The sequence below is a fragment of the Lynx canadensis genome, chromosome D1 (genome assembly GCF_007474595.2).
Source record: "Lynx canadensis isolate LIC74 chromosome D1, mLynCan4.pri.v2, whole genome shotgun sequence".
NCBI classification, from domain to species: Eukaryota; Metazoa; Chordata; class Mammalia; order Carnivora; family Felidae; genus Lynx; species Lynx canadensis.
The window spans coordinates 84,906,400-84,929,315 of record NC_044312.2 but is presented as its reverse complement, the minus strand read 5'-3'; the positions used below and the strand labels follow the sequence as shown (position 1 = coordinate 84,929,315).

At 37.8% G+C, this 22,916-nt stretch overlaps 1 protein-coding gene across 2 annotated transcripts; it reads right to left on the bottom strand.

The window, feature by feature from the left end:
• Window positions 1-5,052: 5,052 nt before the first annotated feature.
• Window positions 5,053-22,077, bottom strand: LOC115524966 (ADP ribosylation factor like GTPase 14 effector protein). Of its 2 annotated transcripts, XM_032594845.1 has the most exons (5): window positions 21,971-22,076; window positions 18,667-18,885; window positions 11,690-12,189; window positions 9,945-10,072; window positions 6,888-8,897 (listed from the first exon to the last, which is right to left on the bottom strand). In XM_032594845.1, exons 3-5 carry the CDS (start codon window positions 12,110-12,112, stop codon window positions 8,669-8,671), a joined length of 780 nt encoding a protein of 259 aa, XP_032450736.1. In that variant the 5' UTR covers window positions 12,113-12,189; window positions 18,667-18,885; window positions 21,971-22,076; the 3' UTR covers window positions 6,888-8,668. The 2 variants fall into 2 exon arrangements, with proteins under 2 accessions (XP_030187652.1, XP_032450736.1); XM_030331792.2 differs by lacking the exon at window positions 18,667-18,885 and having other exon boundaries at window positions 5,053-8,897; window positions 21,971-22,077.
• Window positions 22,078-22,916: the final 839 nt, after the last annotated feature.

Below are 22,916 nucleotides of genomic sequence, written 5' to 3'. Positions count from 1 at the left end.
GGCGAGGGGCAGAGAGAGAGGGAGACACAGAATCGGAAACAGGCTCCAGGCTCCGAGCCATCAGCCCAGAGCCTGACGCGGGGCTCGAACTCACGGACCGCGAGATCGTGACCTGGCTGAAGTCGGACGCCTAACCGACTGCGCCACCCAGGCGCCCCATCAAGGGCATGATTTTTAAACAGGCCATTTTACCTTTGAACTCTGGTGGTTTTACCCTCGGATGAATAGAGTTAACTCTTCATCTGGTCAATTCCTTGTATTCACTTAATAGCCAATCGTGGGGGAAAAGTGTAAATGACGGGCTCATGTTAACTGAAAAGTACAGGATTGACTTCAGATGTAACTGGATCCAGGTACCCAAATCCTGTCTGTCTGTCTTGGTCTGTGGCTTCTGCTTTTACCTATGCTGCTTTCATTCTAAGTCAGATTCTTCTTGAGTGGTGTCCAGATTAACCACCAATAGGTCCAGTCCTAAATCTGTAAGATTAGAAACTGTCATTGAAAAATGCGTATCTCTTGTTCTCTAGTCCCAGCAAAGCTGATGTTTATTGGCTTTGATTGGCTCAGTTAGTCACTAACTGAAACAGTCACTAAATTTGGGGAGATGCTTCACTCTCAAAGGCCAGGACTTGGTGATGTGCCCACCCCTGGAACCACCAAGTGAGGTCAATGCCACCTAAACAACATGGGCTGAGAGTATAAAGGCGGTTATTCAAAGACAAATTTCAGTACTAACACCAAAAGGGGGAATTGATACTAAGCATGCAAAACACTATTGAGCTTTAACCAGGGTGGTGAAGACAAAATAAAAATGAACAGGAAAAAAAAAAAAAATCAAAGCAGATTCAAGAATGTTCCAAGGAGGAACCAAATGGTTTTGACAATATGAATAGAAGAAAGGGGTAAAAAATGTGCCATATATTCATGGACTTACCTAAGGTAGGATACAGGGAAAAAAAAAAAAAAATCTAATGAAGGGATTATATTCTGATTTAGAGTCAGGGCCTTTCTGGGAAACAATTTGGAATAGACTTACTAGGTTATTGTATTAGCCAGGGTTCTCCAGAGAAATAAAAGAGGGTGTGTGTATAGAGACAGACAGACACACACACACACACAGATTTTTTAAGGAATTGGCTCACATGATTGCTGGGTTGGTAAACCCAAAATCTGTAGGTGATCTGGGCACCTAGAGAAGACATGATGATGCAGCTCAAGTCTGAAGGCAGTCCAGAGGCAGAATTTGTTCTTCTTTGGGGTTCATCAATCTTTTTAAGGCCTTCAATTGATTGGATGATGCCCACTCACATTATGGAAGGTCATCTGCTTAATTAAAAGTCTACTGATGTATATGTTAATCACATCTAAAAAACACCTTCTCAGTATCTAGAGTAATGTTTCACCAAAAACTGGATACCCTTGCCTGACCAAGTTGACACAGAAAATCAAACATCCCAGTCACCCACTTGAATTCTGAATGATCTCCATATTGAGCCAGAAGGGAGTTGGCCTCCCAATGGCTCAGGCCAAACCCCAGACCAATTAAATCAAATACTTGGGGCTGAGGCCAGGTAAGGTATTTTTTCTGATGTTCCACAGGTTGTTTCCATGTGCAACCAAGGTTCAGGACCATGCCCTGTAGAGCAGCGATTCTCCAAGCATGGCTTCCAGACTAGCCATTTCAACCTCATCTGCAAACTTGATAGAAATGCGAATTTGTTGTCCCTACTCCAGACCTACTAAATCATAAACTGTTGGTTCCACCCTGGGCCTGCAGACTGTGGTTTAACAAGCCCTCCAGGTGATCCTGATGCATGATCAAATTTGCACTGGTCTAGAGTTCTACAACACAATGCTAACAAGCACAGGACCCTAACACTATACCTTCACTCTCTTTTCTTAGTTAGCAGGGCAGGTCTGTTAGTAAGCCTCTTTTGGTGAAAGAACTCATTAAGGCTCATTAAGGTTTGCTTAAGTAATAGAGTATTTTTTGCAAGGATCTGTATGAATATAAAGGAATCAACTGTGTGGCCAGGTTTCATTGATAGTGGGTAATTTCAAGATACAACAGATGTACTAATCTGACAGCAGCTCTGGAGACTCAATGACAGCTTCAAGAGCTCTTGCCTCCCAAGTGTGTAGGTCTAGAACCCTAACGTGCCTTAGCTATTCTGCCATTTCATCTCTCTACAAACCTCTGAATTCTTTCTCCTGTATCTTGTCTAAATTTCTGAAATAGGAGCGCTGGGGTGGCTCAGTCAGTTAGGCATCTGTTTTGGCTCAGGTCATGATCTTGTAGTTTGTGGGTTTGAGCCCCGCGTCAGGATCTGTGCTGACAGTTTAGAGCCTGGGGCCTGTTTCAGATTGTGTCTCCCTCTCCCTTTGCTCCTCCCCTGCTCACACTCTTTCTCTCAAAAGTAAATAAACATTAAAACAAATTTTATTTCTGAAATAATCTGATAGGCTCAGTTAATCTCTTTCATCACTTGGTGATGTTTCCTTTATTATTTGCCCAACGCGTAAGCTTTGCTAGCCTAATTGGCTTTCCTTGGGTCAGGTCTCTTATGAAACCCAACCAGTTGGGAACAGGGGAAAGCAAAATGCAGAGTAAGAATCTCCTAGGGCCATTTCTCTTAAAAGGTCTGAGGATCCTCCTAACATGAGTTTGTGGGTTATGTCATACAGTGGAAAGCTTGGTCTGTCAGGGATGTTTAGCTGTTCTCTCTTAAATCTATGTGTAGTTCTTTGACAAAAAAAGGTATCAAGGACAAATTAAGCATTCAACTATAACTCTTTGGAGATGAGTTGGAAACTTTTACTGACAAACTTTGGGAATGTTTTCCTTTCAATATTTGCTATAGGGAAGTCTTTTTGTGACCAAATTTAGAAATGCCATGAGCCGTAGTATTTTGGAAAATAATCTTATTTGCACGCACCAGTTTGTAGGGCCTATATTTTATGCAGAAATGCTCTTTGCAGTCTCCTTCACTAAGGCATAAATGACTAAAGTTTATTGGTATTTTCTAAAACCTTATTTACCAAAAAGGAAAAAAAAAAAAAAAAAAAAAAAGCTCAAGTGATAGTTTTCTCCAGATCATCAGATTGGCCCTCCAGGTTCTCTTTTAATAACTGATCTAATTTCACTATACTAAGCTGAACTGAAATACAGGAAAGTCCAATCCAAAACGAAAGGCTTCCCCTTTGGGGTAGACATGAGTTTGTTATTTACAAACCTTAATGATGCCACAGTTCACTGAACGTCTCTGAATCATTTTACCTCTTAATGCCAAAATTAAATTTGTACTTCACCCAGATCTTTGTAGAACCCATTTACATGGTACTGGGATTGCCACTATTACTTTAGCTTATGCCACCAAATAACAAATTGAATTAAAAAATTGTAATGTTTATTTTTTAAGAGAGCACAACAGAGGATGAGCAGGGGAGGAGCAGAGAGGGAGGGAGACACAGAATCTGAAGCAGGCTCCAGGCTCTGAGCTGTTAGCACAGAGCCCGACGCAGGGATCAAACTCAATGAACCATGAGATCATGACCTGAGCCAAAGTCCGATGCTTAATCGACTGAGCCACCAGGCGCCCCACAAATTCAATTTTAAAAGTAACTGTAAGTAAATACTACTTTGAAGTCCAGATCATAAACTTGGGCTACCAGAATATAATTAAAACTAAAGTTTAATTTGGGTTGATCAAACTGATTGGTAACTGATTATTGGTAACAAAGGGATACTTAACAGAGATAGTATTTCTGTTTTGATTGTTTCAGGTCTCCTTTTACAGGCCATACTCTTCATGAAGTTCTCTCAAAAGGACAAAGATCCTGCAATTTGACCTGTGTCTAGTTTTTACACTATTTAAGAAAAATGTGCCCTCACCTCAAAATGTGTCTTTGAAAAGTATTATCCAAGTTTACAATGAAAATCATGAGCCAAACTTTTGTGTTTTCATGCATTATCTGTTGAAGTTGGGACTATTGGAAGGTTTTGGACATCCTAGCAATGTTTGTAAGCAGTATACTTTTAGTATGTCCATTTATTTCAAAATTACAGATGGGGGAGCCTGGGTGGCTCAGTCAGTTAAGTGACCAACTTCAGCTCAGGTCATGATCTCATGGTTTGTGAGTTCGAGCCCTGCATCTGGCTCTGTGCTGACAGCTCAGAGCCTGGAGCCTGCTTCGGATTCTGTGTCTCCCTCTCTCTCTGCCCCTCTGCTGTTCACGCTCTATCTCCATCTCTCTCTCTCAAAAATAAACATTTAAAAAAAAAAAAAAACACAGATGAAGATTATGGCAACTCCTTAAAACATTTGTTTGCTTGTAGATTAATACGAAATGAGAAAATTGAAGTTTTTAAATCATTGTTTCACAAAGACATTTATCCCTCATAGTTTCAAGGGGAAAAAATTTAATATGGCTAGTTGTGCCACTGATAGGACTGTAATTAAATACTTTTAAATTGCATTTAAAGATGCAGTATTACTAATCCAACTCAGTTAATAATGTTTTACAAGGTAAATCTCCTTTATCTCCTAGAAGTTAGAGTATCTTGGTAAAATTAGTCAATCCTCACAACTGTGCCATTGTAAATAATCTATAAATTGGGGTATATATTCTACAGGAGTCTATTATGCTTTTCAAACTAAGTGTTCAGTGAAGCATTTGATGGTTTTTCAGTAAATAAAAACCATTATTTTCCCAAGTGTCTCCACTTTATAAAAATAAGTGAGGGGTGCCTGGCTGGCTCAGTCGGAAGAGCATTGTAACTCTTGATCTCAGGGTAGTGAGTTTGAGGCCCATACTGGGTGTAGAGATTACTTAAATAAACCTTAAATAAATAAATGAAACCCAGAAGTGCCTATGCATATTTTCATATCCTGACTCATATTCCTGAAAAAAGAAATCTGGTTGACTACTATTGGGTGAGACCTAAGAATGCTACAAAGAGAAACCATTCTACTCCCAGGGTTCTTTAAAATATTCCACTTTAGTGTAACTACCAGTGTTCACAGTTTAATTTAAAAGTGAAGAGATTAAGCATTTAGTAGCAGCAGAGTTTATTTACATCAAGATACCAGCAGATGTCAGCAAAAACTAAGGCAGTGCCATATGACTTTGTACAAGGGTATTCCTAATGTCGACAGAAAATCTCTAATTACCAAAGTGCAGTCCATTTAAGACCCCTTGGTTTCATACAGTGTTACGTGACCCAGGAGGGGTGGGGCTGAGAGGCCGCAGCAGAATCTGCCTTTTCAGGGCAGCAACAGCTCTTTCAAAGAACTGACTGCTCAGATTTTGTCCAACAAAACCCACCTATAACACTGTATAGCAAACTAAACCACGCTTCAGACAGCCATCCCCATTTAAAAAAAAAAAAGAAAAAAAAAAGAAAAAAAAAAAGAAAACATGTTTTGGTTTACGGAACACTCATATTACCTAGGTTCTCTGATACAGATTCAGGGGTTCTGAACGTGGGAGTACTTGAGAAGACACAAATGCATTTCTCTGGAGAATTCTGTCAGATGGTAGAACAGCTTGTTATACAGACATAGATATAATATTAAAAAAATACAAGAATCTCATGAATAATATTTCAAAGGTAACTATTTTTTTATGCTTATAAAAGAAATAGAAAAAAGATTACATGGGATGCCATTTATTTCAAATATATAAATGCACTTTTTAACATTTGTGACCAACACTGTGTAAGACCAATGTTTATAGCCTTACATCAACTTCTTAAGCAGGACCCATATACAGCAGAAGTGTTCTTATCACTTTTATTTTTGCCTTTTAGACTAATAGTATTCTAAAATAATTTTAGCCACCATGAACCATACTTATGGAAAATATAAAAAGAATTCAGATTATTTCATTGTATTCTGTATTTCTGTAATTCTACAGTAAAAAATAGTAAGTGAACTCATGACGTAATTTTCCCAAAACACAGCTTTTATTGTAGCAGACTAAATTAGATATACCTCTCTCTGTAAACATTTTGCATGCTCACTAAAAGTCTGGTCTTCTACATAGGCATAATGAACAAATATAAGCAAAATTATTATAGAAATTTATCCCTGAAACAAGTTAAATATTACCATCTTTGAAAAATAACACAGAAATAGTCTAAGGACTGTTGAAATATAAACAGTTTGAATTTTAAAGTCATTTATTCTGTTGAAAATATATTCCTGTTTTAAACAAAAAAAAATCTAAGATTTATTTATTTATTAATGTTTGTTTATTTTTTGAGAGAGAGACAGAGCACAAGTAGGGGAGGAGCAGAGGGAAAAGGAGACAGAATCTGAAGCAGGCTCCAGGTGGGGCTGGAACCCACAAATGACCTGAGCTGAAGTCTGATGCTTAACCAACTAAGCCACCCAGGCGCCCCTGAAAAGCTTAAGCAATATAGTAAATCATACTTACTTAGAACCAAAAAAAAAAACCAAACCAAAACAAAACAAAAAAAACCAACAAACAAAAAAACAAAACATTGGTAGCAATGCAACTAAGGTCTAATGAACCCAGAAGTTCAGATAAAATTACAAGTCTCTGTATCCTCTATAACAAAATATTTCCTTAATTCAGAAAAACACCCAAAAAACTAGCATCTAATTTAAGTATATAAAGCCAAAATATTCTTTTTGCCAGTGCTCTGTTGAAATCTGAATTAAAGACTTGATACTGATTATACTTCTGATAACTAGGTCAGTGGACAATTATAACTTAATGACAATACCATGGTTCAAAATGGCATTCCATCAAAGTAAAACCTGTTAAACAGATACCAAAGTATACAGAAATAAAAATAAACCTCCACTGGTCAATCCAATCAAATTGGCTGCATAAATTTCACTTAAATGGCTTAAAATGTATCTGAAACTACTAAAAGCTTATCTGGTTAAACTAAAGTACTACAACTTAGGGAAAACAAAGCAAAAACCTAGTTTAGTGGCAATGCCCTAGCTGATAAAATATTTTAGACAGGCAGCTGCTTGAAAAAGGAGCAGAGAAGTTATCATCCACTCTCATTCTCCAAAGAGCACCCATATGAATTCCATACAGAACCAGTACATCAAGATTCAAGCAATTTCCAATTTAATTTATATTGTCTCTACCCCTGTTTGTCCACTTTTTTTTCCTTTTCATTACTAACTGCCCTAAAGCCTTTTTTTTTTTTAGCCCTTTTGATCCTAATCACCACCTTATAAAACTTTAATAACACAGACACCATGTATTCCTGTTTCTGTATTGTATGAATATCCATGCTTTATACATAGTAAGATCTTTGCCACCAGGAACAAATTTTCACCAAGAATGTATGGCTAAACAATGAAAGGTTTACAATGCTAAAACTTTTTTTTAAGGGTAAGTAGTGAGAAGAATTTTAGCACTTAGATATGTAGATTATTTCCAAAATAGTTTTAACACTCAACCACCTAGTTTTATTGAAATTAATTTTTCCTGAAGTAGGCACTGTTCTCAGCTACAGTCCTTGGCTTGCACAGTAGTGCTGGACCATAAAAATGACCATTCGTAGCAACCTTAATAATCAATGGGGAAAATGTTCTGTGACCTCCAAAAACCCATCAAAATATTAAAAACTCTTGTTAGAAATGTAAAGGAAAATGAAAACACTGTAAAAAAAAAAGGTATTTTAGTACACTGTAATTGAAAAACATTGGAAACACTGAGAATTAAAGCATTATTCCGTTGCAAAAAACTAATCAAGAGCGGTTTGAACAGTGCCTGCTTTTTTGCTAACTTAAGATACAAAGTAGGCTATACCATTGCAGATACTTAAGTTTGGATCTGCTTCTACCATTTTCTCATTTGTGCTTTCAATGTTGTAAAATCACTGTAATTTCCTTTAATGTGAAGTTTTTTACTATCACTTCCTCTGGGATATATTCAAGCTTTTCATCACAGCCTATTTCCCTATTTACATTGCTCCCCCCAGCAACCCCCCAGTGAGCTTCCTCTAGCTGCATACTGAGGCTCTAGAGAAACAGCAGCATCAACCTTCCCATAAGTGATTTCTTCTACAACTCCATCTACGTTCAATGCATATCTCACATCTAGCATGATCATTTTTCATTTCTTCACTGCTCTTTTATCTTTGGTGGCCAGTTATTTTGATGATCCACTTTTGGAAAATGTCACATGGGTGACAAGGAGACAGCACAACCACATGCTTTGCTGTCTAGGAGTGGACTGAATGACAGATGTGCGGTAACCAACCACTAAAGGGGTCTGAGTAAAGGTCACGGATGGACTGGTCACTGATGAGGAGGCACATCTGTTACATAATGACTTATGGACAAAGAGCCAGCAGGGAAGTTTGTACTTCACGTAACTACCCACGGTATATACCATGGAACTGAAATGTGAACTGTGCTAATGGAGGACTGCCTTTACTTACTTGTTGACATTGGCCTGGGCAGGCTTAAAGCTGACTGCTGAGTAAAAGCCCATATAAACTGACATCAAACAATAAATCTTAAAGCACCCTAACTGCAAAACTAATGCATAATGAGTGCATGCTGAGGTGGTTTTCAAATTGTCATCATTTGGCAGTCAACTTTAGAATGCATCTGAGAGTGACAGAGTTTTAGAAATAGAGATGGGATCTTTTCCCATAATTTGATACCACAAATTATCCAGCATGTTTGTTATGAATGATTTCCCCTCCTTCGATTTCGATTTGCTCATATAGCCACTTGCGGTCACAGCGGCATTCAGCTCCGCATTTGGTGGAACCACAGGCAGGACAAGCATAGAAACATCCTAAACAGTCTTCATCGAGGCAGTCACAGAGGTCCATTCCACTGAAAATCAGCAGGCCCTGGCTATCATAGACCTTACTCTTTGCTGGTATCACTTGTCTGTAAAAGAAAACACAAGATGAATGACACTTCACAAAGACATTATTTTTTGAATAAATGAAAAAAAGGTAAAAAAAAAAAAATGGAAGCAAGTAAAATATTTTGAATTAGGGAAGAAGTCCTGCAAAACTGGTACATAACTTACCGGACTCAAGCCTACTCTATAATTACTAGTAATGAACTGTGTGAGAAGAGACCTCATTCTAAAGTGTTGAGACAAATCCAAAGAGCCTGAAAATGCCTCTAGAAGTCCATTTAAAAGTCAACTCAGTAAAGGAATGGACCAGAACTATTTCCAAAAAAACATTATTTCTGTGAAAAATATTTTCCCCTTCCCTTAACAACAACAACAACAACAACAAAGCATGGCTGCTTAATAATGGTACATTTTGTTGGCTACCAATCTCTATTACCCTATTGGTTTTTATACTGCAATTAATCTGTTTCTTGTTCTTTAACGGACTCGAGCAAATCTGGCCTAAAAACACTTAAATGACTCATTGGAAAATCTTAACAGATGGAATAAATGGCATATGTAGAAAATAATTCTGAATGATTACACTAACATTTCTTTGTCAACCTGTGTTTTAGAAATGTTCAGTTTAAAAAGTCATATTCTAAACAATTTACTTTTCTCATTCGTTCTATTGACTATACCATAACTGTTTCTATTTTAGACATGTAAAAAATAAAAAGCAACCTTGAATTTTCATAAGATTTACTTTTTAGCTGCCACCCATAGAAGGGTGATATACCAATTACATAATACCAATACTTTTCAAAAAACTGTTTTAAATATGTTTGAATTTTAGTTCTCATGCCAAAAATGTTAACCTGTTCACTTCATTGACACTTCCTTAGAAATAAATTTTTAGAGCTGAAAGGGACGCCTTCATTTTATATGCAGCCCTTGGAGATTCCTACTAATTGCAGATTATCCAGTTTAAAATATCTACCCAAAAAATTCAAAACTCCAGAGAAAGATGTGAAACAATAACAGACAGACGCAGCAAGCTAACAAAGGTCTTCAGGGAACACACAGCCTACCTGTCAGAACCAGCGGTTGCATTTTTTGTGAGCCTTCTTTTTTCTCTTTTACCAGTTTCTGGAGCAAATTCAGTTTGTTTTCCTGGGTTTGCAAATTGCAATGACCGCAAAGCTTTAGCAGTTCTTCCCTGAATAAAGGTAAACAAATTATCAACTCAAATCTTGACAACAGACCATGAATACATTAATATTTAACTTAATGTTAACCCTGATTATTCCTTAACCTGAAGGACAGTCTGGAATTCACAAAAAAGAAGAAAAAGGTTTTAGAACCCAAGTGCAATGAAATTTACACAGCCCTAGACAATATTCAAAGTTTAACTTTGGTTAACTTATTTGTAATATTTCCATTACCTAATTTTAGTCTCTGGCCTATTAGAAGGGGCGATAGGCCTACTGAAAACTGCTATGGCTTCTGTCAATATGGGAGAAAAGGCAAAAAAAAAAAAACCCTCAGTTTATCCAATGGGATAAAACTGAGTTTCCTGGGCGCCTGGCTGGCTTGGTTGGTGGAGCGAGCAACTATTGATTTCAGGTTGTGGGTTCAAGCCCACACTGGGTGTAGAGATTACTTTAAAAATGTAACAAAAAAGAAAAACAAAAACTGAGGCTCCTAATATCATCTTGAGTCCTTAAGAAAAGATTCTATTATTGTATACATAGTTAAAAGCAGAGAGATAATAATGGTTTCAAGTCCTGAAACAGTATTATCATCTTTTTAAAAAGCATTGGTAAAACAAAATTTTGATGGTTAAGGATTTAAGTTTGTTATCTGGGGAAAAAGCAGTTTATGTGATATATTACACAGAGCAACAAATAAACGGAATGGAGAAGACATCTATAGTGACAGGTGCAAGTACCTAGTATGAGCTGCAAGGTAACACTGGGTCCTGGAGATATGCCTTTGAGGGGAGAACAAAAGGGAAGTACTACATATAATTTAAAATTTTAATTATCTTTTAATTCGGTTTATTAATATAATGAAAAGGAGGAAATTGAGAAAAATATCCCAGCAGCAAGAATTATAAATTGGTTATAAATAGAAATTTTGAGAAGTGCTCCTTTGATATACTTGTCTTTGTTCTACACCCAAAGATAGCTTTATGAAATCTCGGGTTTTTTTCTGATGTAGTTAAATAATCTGAATGTAGGCATATGAATAAGGGAGAGTTATAAATATTTAGTATTTACAATGTAAAAATGTATGCTTTTTGACCATAGGGAGCACTAAAATTAGCCTGATCATATCAAATAAGAATTCAGAGCTAAAAGCAAAAGAAATCCAAAGAACAGTATTAACGCCAAAGAAGAAAGAAAGGTTGAAGAAACAATTACTGGAAGTGATTTTTCTGGTGTTCGTTTTAAAGCGGTAATTTTCAAGGGGAATTCATTGTGCTATACAGATCCTCACTGGCTGGCATGTCCCATTGAGTTACTTTGGTATTAGAAAAGAAGCTAAGATAATAACTAGATCCTGGCTTTACCAGAATGTTCTAAAAGCCACTCCTGACATCTTAGCCCTAGGAGTTACAGCTTGAGTCTTGGGCATAGTATGTTATTCCTTTCTCAAGCCTGGTTTATCATCCAGTCTAGGTACATGAGAATATTTAGAAAATCATTTACTTTCACCTCCCCAACTTTAATTTACAATTAGTATCATAATAATATAAATGATTTCTTTATAGTTCAACAAAACCCCACATTGTAGAAGTAACACAGGAGACAAAAATGGCTGCCATACATACATCTGAATCAGGTTTTCTTCTCTGCCGATCTTCAGAATCAACATCCACACTTCCATTGATTATCTGTGTACATTTTGGACAAAGCTTCCACCCAGGTACAAGCTGTCTTCCAAATTTTGCACTCAGAAAAGTGGCATCATCTAAGTCAATTACATGCAAATTTTTTTTGGCTAGTTTTTTGTGTATGTTAAATGGGTCACAACATGACTTCTGCAAATCCTCAAATCTGTCAATGTAAATTTTCGCATGATGGAAGCAAATGGTATTGTTCCCAGAAAGTGTCATTCCAGTTCTAAGTTGAAGTAAAAGCATATCATTTGATGACAGTTCTTGCAAAGTCTTGAAACCCGTGTGACGAGTATAGTAGGTTTTATGGCACTCATTCGTGGTACGGAGTTGGACTCCAACTGAACATGGATCCATCACTCGTGATTCTAGCAAATTTCCCTTGTTAGATTTTGTCTACAGATCTCTCTCAAGTAGGTCATGTGCTGATTGCCCTAGAGAAAAAATTGAAGAGTCAGATTTGTGCTGCAAACTTTTTCTCTGGGAAACTGAAAAAGCATTTGCTGAAATTCAACACCTATTTAAAAGAAAGAAACTCTTCATAAGTGAGGAACAGAATGGCATTTACCAAAAGCCTACAATAAACATCAGATATGCAGGACTTTTATGGAGAAAATTATGAAACAGACAAAAAAGTTACCCTAAATGAATGTAGAAATTAATCATGGGAACTCTGACCAAAGTATATAAATTCTCCAGGAATTTATCTATAAATTCAATACTATTCCAATAAAAATCCCAGTAGGTATTCCACTCATTCCACCTTGGAATTTAGCACTTGGTTTATTTGGAAGAGTAAAAATCCAAGACAGTCAAAATAGTCTTGAAGGAAAACAAAGTAACATATTTATTTGCTATAAAGCTATTATAATAAAATCTGTGGTAGCAGTACAGTATAGACAAATAGATCCATGAAACGATAAGGGTTTGGTGTGACATATGACACATGATTTTATATAATCAGTGTTATAGGGTATTATACCTTAATGGGGAAAATATTAAAATATTAGGGATAACCAGATAACCACATGGAAATAGACTAAGATCTCTTTCTCACAAACAAAAATCAATTCCTGATGGATTAAATAATCAAACAAGAAAAGAAAAACTATACAAATGTTTAAAAGAAAACATAGACGGGGTGCCCGGATGGCTCAGTGGGTTAAGTGTCCAGCTCTTGGTTTTGGCTCAGGTAATGCTTTCACAATCTTGGGATTCTCCCTCTCCCTCTGTCTTTCCCCTCCCCTCCCCCCCTCACGTTCCCTGTCTCTCTCAAAAATAAATAAGTAAACATTTAAAGCAAGCAAGCAAGCAAGCATAGAAGACTTTGTGACATTGGGAGAAGAATTTCTCAAACAAGAAAGCACATACCAAAGGAAAAGATGGATATATCTGATTATACATCAAAATTAAACATTTCCTTATAACTCTAAAGGAGGAAAAACAGCCACACTTGAAAGGTATGGTTAGGATTATTATCCCAAATATACAAAAAAACAACAACATATCCTGACTTCTATAAATCAATTAGAAAATGACAAGGAACCCATTAGAAAACTAAAAAAATACAGATAGGCAATTCACAGAGGAAGAGAACAAAATAGCCAAGAAATGCATGCAAAGATGTACAGCCTTTACTGCTGTCAAAAAAAAAAAAGCAAATTACATACCATTTCTCAAACATTTGCATGGCAAAATTTTAAAATCTGATAACCTGGTGCTGGTTAAATTGTGGCTAACTCTTACATGCTCCTTATACACTGGTAGAAATGTAAATTGCAATGGCTTTAGAGCATTTTTGGCAATTTCTGGCAAAATTAAAGAAGTCCACATCCCAGGACCTTGCACTTTCAGCTCTAGATGTCCATGCCAGAAAAATCTATGTCCCACATGAGCACAAGGACTTTGTACATTACATATACAAGGACTTTGAGCATTTATTGTCTTTGACAGTGAAAAGTTGGAAAGAACCTAATTTTAAGAATGAGACACCGTGAGTTACTCAACAGGGACTCCTACAGGTCAGGTAAGATGACTAACCTACAGGAATTCTATGAATCAACATAGATAAATCTCAAGGACAATCTTAGGTGAAAAAGTTGTAAAAGGACACATACCATTTATTTAAAATTTTAAACACACAAAAAAGAGTGTACATGGTTTATAGATAAAAATATGAATCATGATAAAATATATATATATCAGATTAAGAAATGCCAAATTTGGGGCACTTTGGTGGCTCAGTGGGTTAAACAACCTGCGACTCTTGATTTCAGCTCAGGTCTTGATCCAAAGTTCATGAGATGGAGCCCCACATTGGGCTCTGTGCTGATAGGGCAGAGCCTGCTTGGGATTCTCCCTCCTCCTCTCTCTCTCTGCCCTTCCCCTGGGCACACGTCCAAATGTGCGGGCTTTCTCTAAGCATAAAGAATTAAAAAAAAAAAAAAAGAAATACAAATTTGTGGTATACATACTTCTAAGGAGGAAGGAACCTTTTTAAAGATATTTATGGAATATAAAACTTGGTGGCATTTACACACATGCTTCATTTTCTGTACTATTTGAAAATTTCATAAATATTTTTCAAAGCAAATACAAAACCTTAGTTGAATTCTTAAGAAAAAATTCAACAAATACAAGTCACTAGGAAAAATATATGTGAGGGGCGCCTGGGTGGCTTAGTCAATGGCGCATCTGACTTCAGCCTGGGTCATGATCTCAGAGTTGGTGAGTTGCAGTCCTGCATTGGGATCTGTGCTGACGGTGGAGACTGCTTCGGATCCTCTCTCTCCCTCTCTCTCTGCCCCTCTCCAGCTTGTGCACTCTTTTTCTCTCTCAAAAATAAATAATATTAAAAAAAGTAAAAACATTAAAAAATATATATGTGAATCACTGAAATCTGGATGGTGGCAGAGTGCTGAAAAATCTAGGATCCTGCAGTTTTGCAAGTGCTTTTATAAATTTTGCTCCAAAAAAAAAAAAAAAAATCGTTAGAAAGCTTACTTTGCCATGTTTTCTGTAGAGAAAAACCATATACAAAGAAACCATATGCAAAGAAAACACCATATACAAACAGGACTCTGGTCTCATGTTAACAAAAAATGGTGACTATGCATCTGTTTTCAGTTAAAATACTAAATTTAAAAAGTTAAAAAATAGAATACAATTTAAAGTTCAAAATGTCACTGAACATTTTAACTTATGTTTTTAAAAGCTAGTTAAGGTGGAGCATGTTTATATATTTTTTATCCTATTTTAACCAACTTTTAAAATTTAACTTCCAAGTAATGATACCAATTATATCAGACAAAATGGCTTGTATTATACAAGCAGATTTCTTTTAACAGAAATGTGGATTAAAATAAATTAAGGAGTGGAAAAGAGGAAGCCAGAGATATGATTATAAAACTACAAACTATGCTGTACTGTACTTTAAGAGATATGGGACACAAATCTGGCTCTGAACTTTCTTAACAGTCAAAACAAAGAAAAAAACTTGACCCGCACATTATGGAAACTGCTATTGTTTAATGTCTTATTAATGCTCGATTCTTTGTATTTGTAGGTACTATACCCAATCTGTAGCCACTAATCGGTGATTTTTCGAACATAAAATTATTTCTTAGCAAACACTTGCCTCACCCTAACCGTATTTGACAGGAAAACCATCCTGTGACTTAGAAAATTCATTTTGGAAATTCTGTCTACAGAATTAATACATTTTTACCCACTAGGGAATTCTTTTCCTTGGCTACTGGGGCATCTGTTCCTTTACTTTCCTTTTATCTTGTCTAAATTACAACATGGTTCACTAGAGTTTATTAGCAGGACTGCTAGTTGTGCCAGCGTACTTATTTCTAAATGATCTCTCTCGGAAACTTGGAAATATGATTAACTCATATTAAACCACTTTTTAATGTTTATTATTCATTTTGAGAGAGAGACAGAGAATGCACAAGCAGGGCAGGAGCGTAGAGAGAGAGAGAGAGAGAGAGAAGGGGGGGGGATCTGAAGCAGGCTCCATGCTGTCAGCGCAGAGCCTGACATGGGGCTCAAACTCACCAACCATGAGATCATGACCTGAGCCAAACAAAGTAGGATGCTTAACCCACCGAGTCACCCAGGCAGCCCCACCTTTTTCTAAGTATTTGCTTGGAAATTCCACAATACCATAAATTCTTTTATTAATCTTAAACTACTATCAACCTGAACTCTTAGTTGGAAAGCATATACTTAAATGTGTTTTTAATTCAATGTAGCCATGACCCTCTCAGGCCCTGAAAACATCCTCTACTGGTAAACAGGTGCTTCCAACTATTTTGAGCTTTTGGCACACTTTTAAGTACTATAATTTTTGGAGGAACACTTGCAGGAATTACACTGCTGTGCAATACCATTTTCTAAGCAGCTATCCCTCTGGTGTCACTGTTAGGGTAGATTTACTATTAGACTGGCCAATTAAACATGAATTCTAGATAACGTACATAGATTTTAAGTATATCCCAAATATCACTAAAAAGTAATTTGTTATTTGTCTGAAATTCAAATTTAACTGGGCATGCTGTATTTTTATTTGTTAAATTTGGCAACCTCATTTTTTGCATCTTCCTGGAAGTAGAAATGTTTCTTTGGTACCAGCTTCACATTATGCACCACTTCTCACTTGTTGCTAAAAGAAAGATGAACTTCCCATGAACAAATTATAGGACATGCTCAGTTTAAAATTAAAACGTCCTATCAGATAGAAGATAAACTACAAGTCACGGTAAAAAAAAATAAATTTTACACACTGATTAAAACTCAATGGCACAACTGTACCACTCATTTAAAACTGTCATGGTAGGGGCACCTGGATGACTCAGTTGGTTAGGTGTCCAACTTTGGCTCAGGTCATGATCTCATGGTTCATGAGTTTGAGCCCCACGTTGGGCTCTGTGCTGACAGCTCAGAGTCTGGAGGCTGCTTTGGATTCTGTGTCTCCCTCTCTCTCTGCCCCTCCCCTGCTCATGCTGTCTCTCTCTCTCTCTCTCTCTCTCAAAAAAATAAACATTAAAAAAAAAATTAAAAATGTCAAGGTAAAAGTGTATACACCTGTGTCAGTAAAGTTTTACTGCTTGAAGTCTTACATAAGTTACCTTCCTGATCTACAATTAGGCAGTTTTTTCATGTATTGCTAAAGAAAAGTCAGGCTAACTCAAGGAGCACAAAATTTCGGCCGTCACCTTAAGTGGTTATTGCCTGTCTTCTAAAAATTACAGCCTCTAGCTGGTCCTCCCCTGTTGTAGTACCCGATGTCTTTATTTCTGTTTTTCCTCCCTAAGCTAAAGTTCTGCTGTACAGCTCTTTGCATCTATTTCCCAGCAACTGTTTCTTTTGCTCGTTTTGGTCTATGTTCTGGCAATGTGGCCCACAAATCATATTTATTCTTTTCTTCCAGTGACAGTCCAGTAGCTCCATGTTGCTCCCTTTACCTACAGCATGATGTAATGTTCTCCAGTAACGATTAATCGAACACCTTCCTTGATTAACATAGTCAGAAATGCACTACTATTTACTGTCTCCGAACCGGTACTGGCATCAGCTGGGAACGAATTAGAAAAGAAGAATCTCAGTAAGGACCCTAGACATACTGAATCAGAATCTATACTAAAACAAACAAACAAACAAAACAACAAAAGACCCCCAGGTGACATGTAAGCATACTACTTTGAGATCCAGATCCACTGCTTCAGGTAATGCAACTAAGAGAATATTAACCAAGCATCTTCCATATTTATAAAGCATATTTAAAAAAAAAAAGGAAGATACACACCCAAAATGAACTTATCTTTCAGGAAGTCTAACATTTAAGGAAGACTATGAGGGGAGTGGAGTCATAAATTTGATAAAACCGATACATATATGAGAAATATATGCATTATTGAAAGCACAGAGATCTGGGTTTTCACATTCTGTGTCTTCCACTGCCTTTCAGCTATTTTTCAACTGACAACTGTAGATAATGGATAATGGATAGCAATGCAAATCCAATTCTTGTCTATAGTCTTGTAAATTCTGTCTAATGGTGGCTCAATGGACTGCTTGGCCCACTGTGGAAGACCGTTTGCCTCCATTTGCTCATTTCAATAGTCCTGATCAATAAATGTCTGTTCTTTTGTCATTTGAATTGGTTACAACATAGTTCCCTCATTAATAAGGTAAACAAAAATCATGTGTTTATAATTTTATATCTGTGTAACAGTCATGATTTTACTTCCACCCCCTTTTTTGGTGGAAAATTCTTTTAAACGTAGTGAGAAATTAATTACCTCCAGTCAATCATTTTAAACAGTATATCTACTATGCCTCGAAAGGAAAAAAAAAGTCTTGCTTTTATTTTTCACTTTAATTTTTTTAAACTTTCTTTATTTTGAGAGAGAGAGAGAGAGAGAGAGAACACAACTGGGGGAGGGGCAGAGAGAGGGAGAGACAGAATTCCAAGTAGGCTCCTCACCATTAGCACAGAGCCCAGTGCGGGGCTCAAACCCATGAACGGTGAGATCATGACCTGAGCCGAAATCAAGAGTCCGATGCTTAACTGACTGAGCCACCTAGGTGCCCCAAAAAGTCCTGTTTTTAATCGGATAAGATGAAAACCAAAAACAAACAAAAAACCCTCAATGTGTTCATTTAGGCCTGATTAATTCAGTTCTTTTCCCCTACCTTTTGGTAAGATTTCACTCTGATACAAATGAGATCCAGGTCTTCAAATACTTTTAAACTGTACTTTGTGATGTAGGATTTACAAATACTAACAGTTAATTCCTGAAGGATCAATGGGTCTCCTAAGGCCTTCCTGTAGAGGTTTGGATGAATTTTATTTGTACACTCATTTTCCATTTCAAATAGCCTTTTGAGAAGTTGAATTTTACCTGAGGCCTGTGTTTCTGGTTCTTCAAGAGTCATGGTTAAGGGGGCGCCTGGGAGGCGCAGTCGGTTAAGCGTCCGACTTCAGCCAGGTCACGATCTCTCAGTCCGTGAGTTCGAGCCCCGCGTCGGGCTCTGGGCTGATGGCTCAGAGCCTGGAGCCTGTCTCCGATTCTGCGTCTCCCTCTCTCTCTGCCCCTCCCCCGTTCATGCTCTGTCTCTCTCTGTCCCAAAAATAAATAAACGTTGGAAAAAAAAAAAAAGAGTCATGGTTAAGGAAATCCTCCCACTACTCTCTTTATGGATTCTATAAGACTCTGAGGGTACCCCTTTGTCTACCTGAGACTAGGACAAAGGTCGTCCAAACTCCCAATCTTTGCCTCATTTACAAACTTGTGAATCTTAACTGCATGTTAAAACTGACAGAACAAAAATTTGTTAGTCATATTTTAAGTTTCTCTTCTTCCCCCAGGTCCCTGAACTTTGGATCAAGGAGATCTGTTGTAGCATCAGTTTACTCCTCCCTGGAGATGCTGGTAGATCTTTTGGTCGGAGAATTCTCTCTACTGCAATAGTTCCTTTTCCCCTATTGTCATACCTTTCAAATAAAGTCTCTCCTTACTAACTCTGGATTTTTTTTATTTGAAAAATCCCCAAAAACTTTTTGCATTTTGGACTTTCTGTTGCTTTAGGGTTGCCAACACTTTATTCAGTGCCTAAATATAGTATGTTTTGTGATTCTAAAATTAACATTTAATATTCTTACAGCAATACTAGAAGAGTCAAGAAACAATGAAATAAGTGTAGAACAGATTAGACCCCTTCTACCACCTTAGGTAGTAAACAAAATTATTTTCTCCTTGTATGATCATATGATTTGAACACTGCAAGCTCAAAAAAACAAGTTTTTTTTTCTTAAATTGAGGTATAATTTACATATAACATTATTGGTTTCAGGTGTACAAGGTAAAGGTCTGATATTTTGCACATATTGTGAAAGATCACCACAGTAAGTCTAGTTAACATCTATCACCACACAGTTACACTTTTTTTCTTGTGAGAACTTTTAAGATTTACTTCCTAAGCAACTTTCCAATATGCAATACAGTGTTGTTAACTATAGTCACCATGCCATACATCACATTCCCATTACTTATTTATTTATTTTATACCTGGAAGTTTGTACCTTTTGACCCCCTTCTCCCATTTTGCCGACCCCCTACCTCTGGCAACCACCAATCTATTCTGTTTATCTATGAGTTGATTTTTAAAAAAGATTTATTTAAAATTTATACATATATATATTTAGATTCTATGGAATAAGCTTTTAAGCATTATCACTTGCTATCCATTACAAAACTCTACAATAGGCAGGTTAAACACAGCTGAGTGAGCTCACACAAGGAAATGACTCCAGCAAGCTTTCCTGAGTCTTAAGACTCAGGCCCAATAAAAAAAAAAAGATAAAGAGAAGTTAAAACCAAAATACAGTCAAAGTATCACTTAAAATATTTGGTGCCTGTAGTTACTAAGTGTGAGGTATAGCACCAAGCACAAACATCATCTTGTTAATCTTTACAACAGTGAGATAAATACTATCATCCCCATTTACAGGTGAAGAAACTGAGGCTTAGAGCTCCAGTTACCAAGCCTAGCACAGAGCCTGTAATAACATTCAAGTTCCTGCTGAATGAATAAAACCAAAAAAACCCCACAAAAATTAATTTTACTTTTATACGAAGAATCTCTCTTAATTAGGTCCTAATGATTTATTCTAGGTTTATCTAACATCTTCCCCTCAGATTTTCTTATTGCTTTGTCTAGTATAGTCTCAGATCATTTTTGGAACAATTTAGCAAACCTTCAGGCTTCCAAATCCCATTCGCAATTTGTCTCTAGTCTTCTAGCCCTTAAAGGCCAAAGAAAACTGAAGTGGGATTTCAGCAATGGAGACTGCTTCTAGACCAAGAAGAGTAAATAAAGCTCTTGGTTCTACCTGATTCTGGATGTGGCCCAAATTGTCAAAAAATACTTAACACTCCAGTTGTTGAGTAGGTGATTGTGAAACTGAACTCTGAATCATTCTGTTGAAAATACTTTCATCTCTTCCTAGAAGATAAGAGTCTGGACTCTCTAGCATGGCATTACTTGTTCAAATGCCACATACTCCAGGCCAAACGACACTGCCTGCAAAGTTCTTTTACACTTTATGACTCCTGCTTGGAAAGCCAATGGCCCTTTCTGTGCCAGGCAATGCTAACTTATCCTTCAGGGCAGTACCAGTGTCTAAACCTATCTGGTGTGCCTTACCCAAGTACTATTATTATAGGTCCTTCTTCCTCTGTGTCTGCAGAGCAATCTCATGGTGCAATACAACTTTTTCTCTATTCTCAGCTGTTGGAAGGCAGGAGCATTATGGTTTTATTTTCTGCATCACCCAAAGGCAAAAGAGGAACATCAGGGACTTCCCTTTTCATAGCACTCATCACAGGGTTTTTTTTTTTTTTTTTTTTTTTTATGTTGTTGTTGTTAGTTTTTCCATAATATATTAAGTTCTGTGAGGACAAGGAATGAACCAGTTCCTGTTTACAGTTGTAGCTTCTTTAGCATAATACTGGCACTAAGTAATCACTTAACGTCTTTTGAATACATGTTCCATGTTCAGAAACTGTCACATGTCACATCAAGAAGGATGGATCTCTCCAAATCAGGGTGACTAGGTCCCCAGGATGCTGCAATTATTCCCACTCCAACAGCATGACGGTCACATGCATAACGCCCCTAGGTGACAGTCACATCATGTGTCAAGCTACCAAATACATCCAATGAACACTTCCTATGTTCATGCTACTGGGATGGAAAAATGAATACTGATCGGCCTCCAGCCTCAATCAGCTAGGGCTGGGAGGATGCTCATTAAAAAATGAAAACGAACAGGCAGCGATACAGGATGTGGACGAGATTCAGGGCCATAATATCCCTCATGTACATAGTATAAGCCTAAATCATAGCTTTGAGGGCTCCAGGTCTCCCGAAAAGGGGCGACAACCCGCGGAGGAGACAGATGCGCCGGAAACTATGCTGGGCCCTGACACAAGGGGCCGCAGAAGAACTGGGGAAGTGGGAGCCACAGCAGCATAGCCGGCTGCAGGAGGCCCAAGCCGGAAGCTGAAATCCCTTTCATGTGTCGGGGCCTCCTCTCCCACCTCTCCTTAGGGACTTCCGTGAACCGGCCCGGGCCCCCCTCCCACCCAAGGACCCGTCTCCTCACTCCCGCCCTTCCCAGAGCCTCCCCCGGGCCCCTTCCACCTTAGCTCGAGCTCTCCCCGGCCGAGGTTGGGCTGCACCCGCTTTCACGTAGAGCCGACTTGGCGGCCAGCTCTTCCTCTCTTCCCCGTCCTACCACTGAGAGGACGGCTGGCAAGGGCTAGAGAGGCTCAGCGCTACCATAAAGCGACGCCCGATAGAAGCCTAGAGCGGATCCGAGCCTGGCCCGCCTCCTGCGCGGAATGGGCTGGGCGGTGTTAATTGGCGGAATATGCAAGGTGAGGCAATGGTTGCTTCAGGAGTCTTCTCGGTTTTGCGTTTGTTTTGTGAGGTTAGGGAATTGGGAGCTCCCTGGGGCTATTTCTTGGGAGATACAGGTTCGGCTGACTTGGATTGTGTTCGCAAATTCCTATGCCTGTGCGTGAGGCCAAATTTTTGCACCCCATTCTTCTTAATCCCTGGAGAAGTGAATGAGTTACAAGAACGTCACGAACAGACCCTTTATTTATAGTCTCACGTTTTGTGTGATTTTTGTTCAAACGAAATATATTGCAAAATGCATCTTTTTAAATTACAAACAATAGAAATAGCTATGTTTATTACTTGGAGTAAAATGTAGTCTCCAGGAAGATGCTTGTAAATTTTCTGAGGGAAGAAAACAGTTTAAACTATTTCTTGTATCCCTATTGTCTGCCACAGTTTAGGCGCTCAGTTTTTGGAGTGGGTATTATTCATCTAGAATCTTTGAGAGATTGTGATCCCTTAGACTGAAGACTCAGCCTTCAACCATTTTCAGGTGAGGATAGGAGGGAGGAAAGCACCCAAACTATTGTTTTTTTGACCACCCAAGTGAAAAATGTGAGACCGGGAAAGAAGATAAGGTCCACCAAGGCCCCAGCTTGTTTGTGATACAAAACACACCTACTGTAAATTGTTTTCTGCAGTGAACCTATGGCCCTTCCTACCACTTCCCCCCCCCCCTCCTCTG

What these genes read in the sequence shown, in the direction of transcription:
- LOC115524966 (XM_030331792.2), bottom strand. Translation starts at nt 12,112, where the DNA reads ATGGATCCATGTTCAGTTGGAGTCCAACTCCGTACCACGAATGAGTGC. An exon ending in GAAGAAAACCTGATTCAGAT is followed by an intron (nt 10,073 to 11,689) that starts GTATGTATGGCA and finishes ACCTTTATTCAG; the next exon opens with GGAAGAACTGCTAAAGCTTT. An exon ending in GCAACCGCTGGTTCTGACAG is followed by an intron (nt 8,898 to 9,944) that starts GTAGGCTGTGTG and finishes TTTCTTTTACAG; the next exon opens with ACAAGTGATACCAGCAAAGA.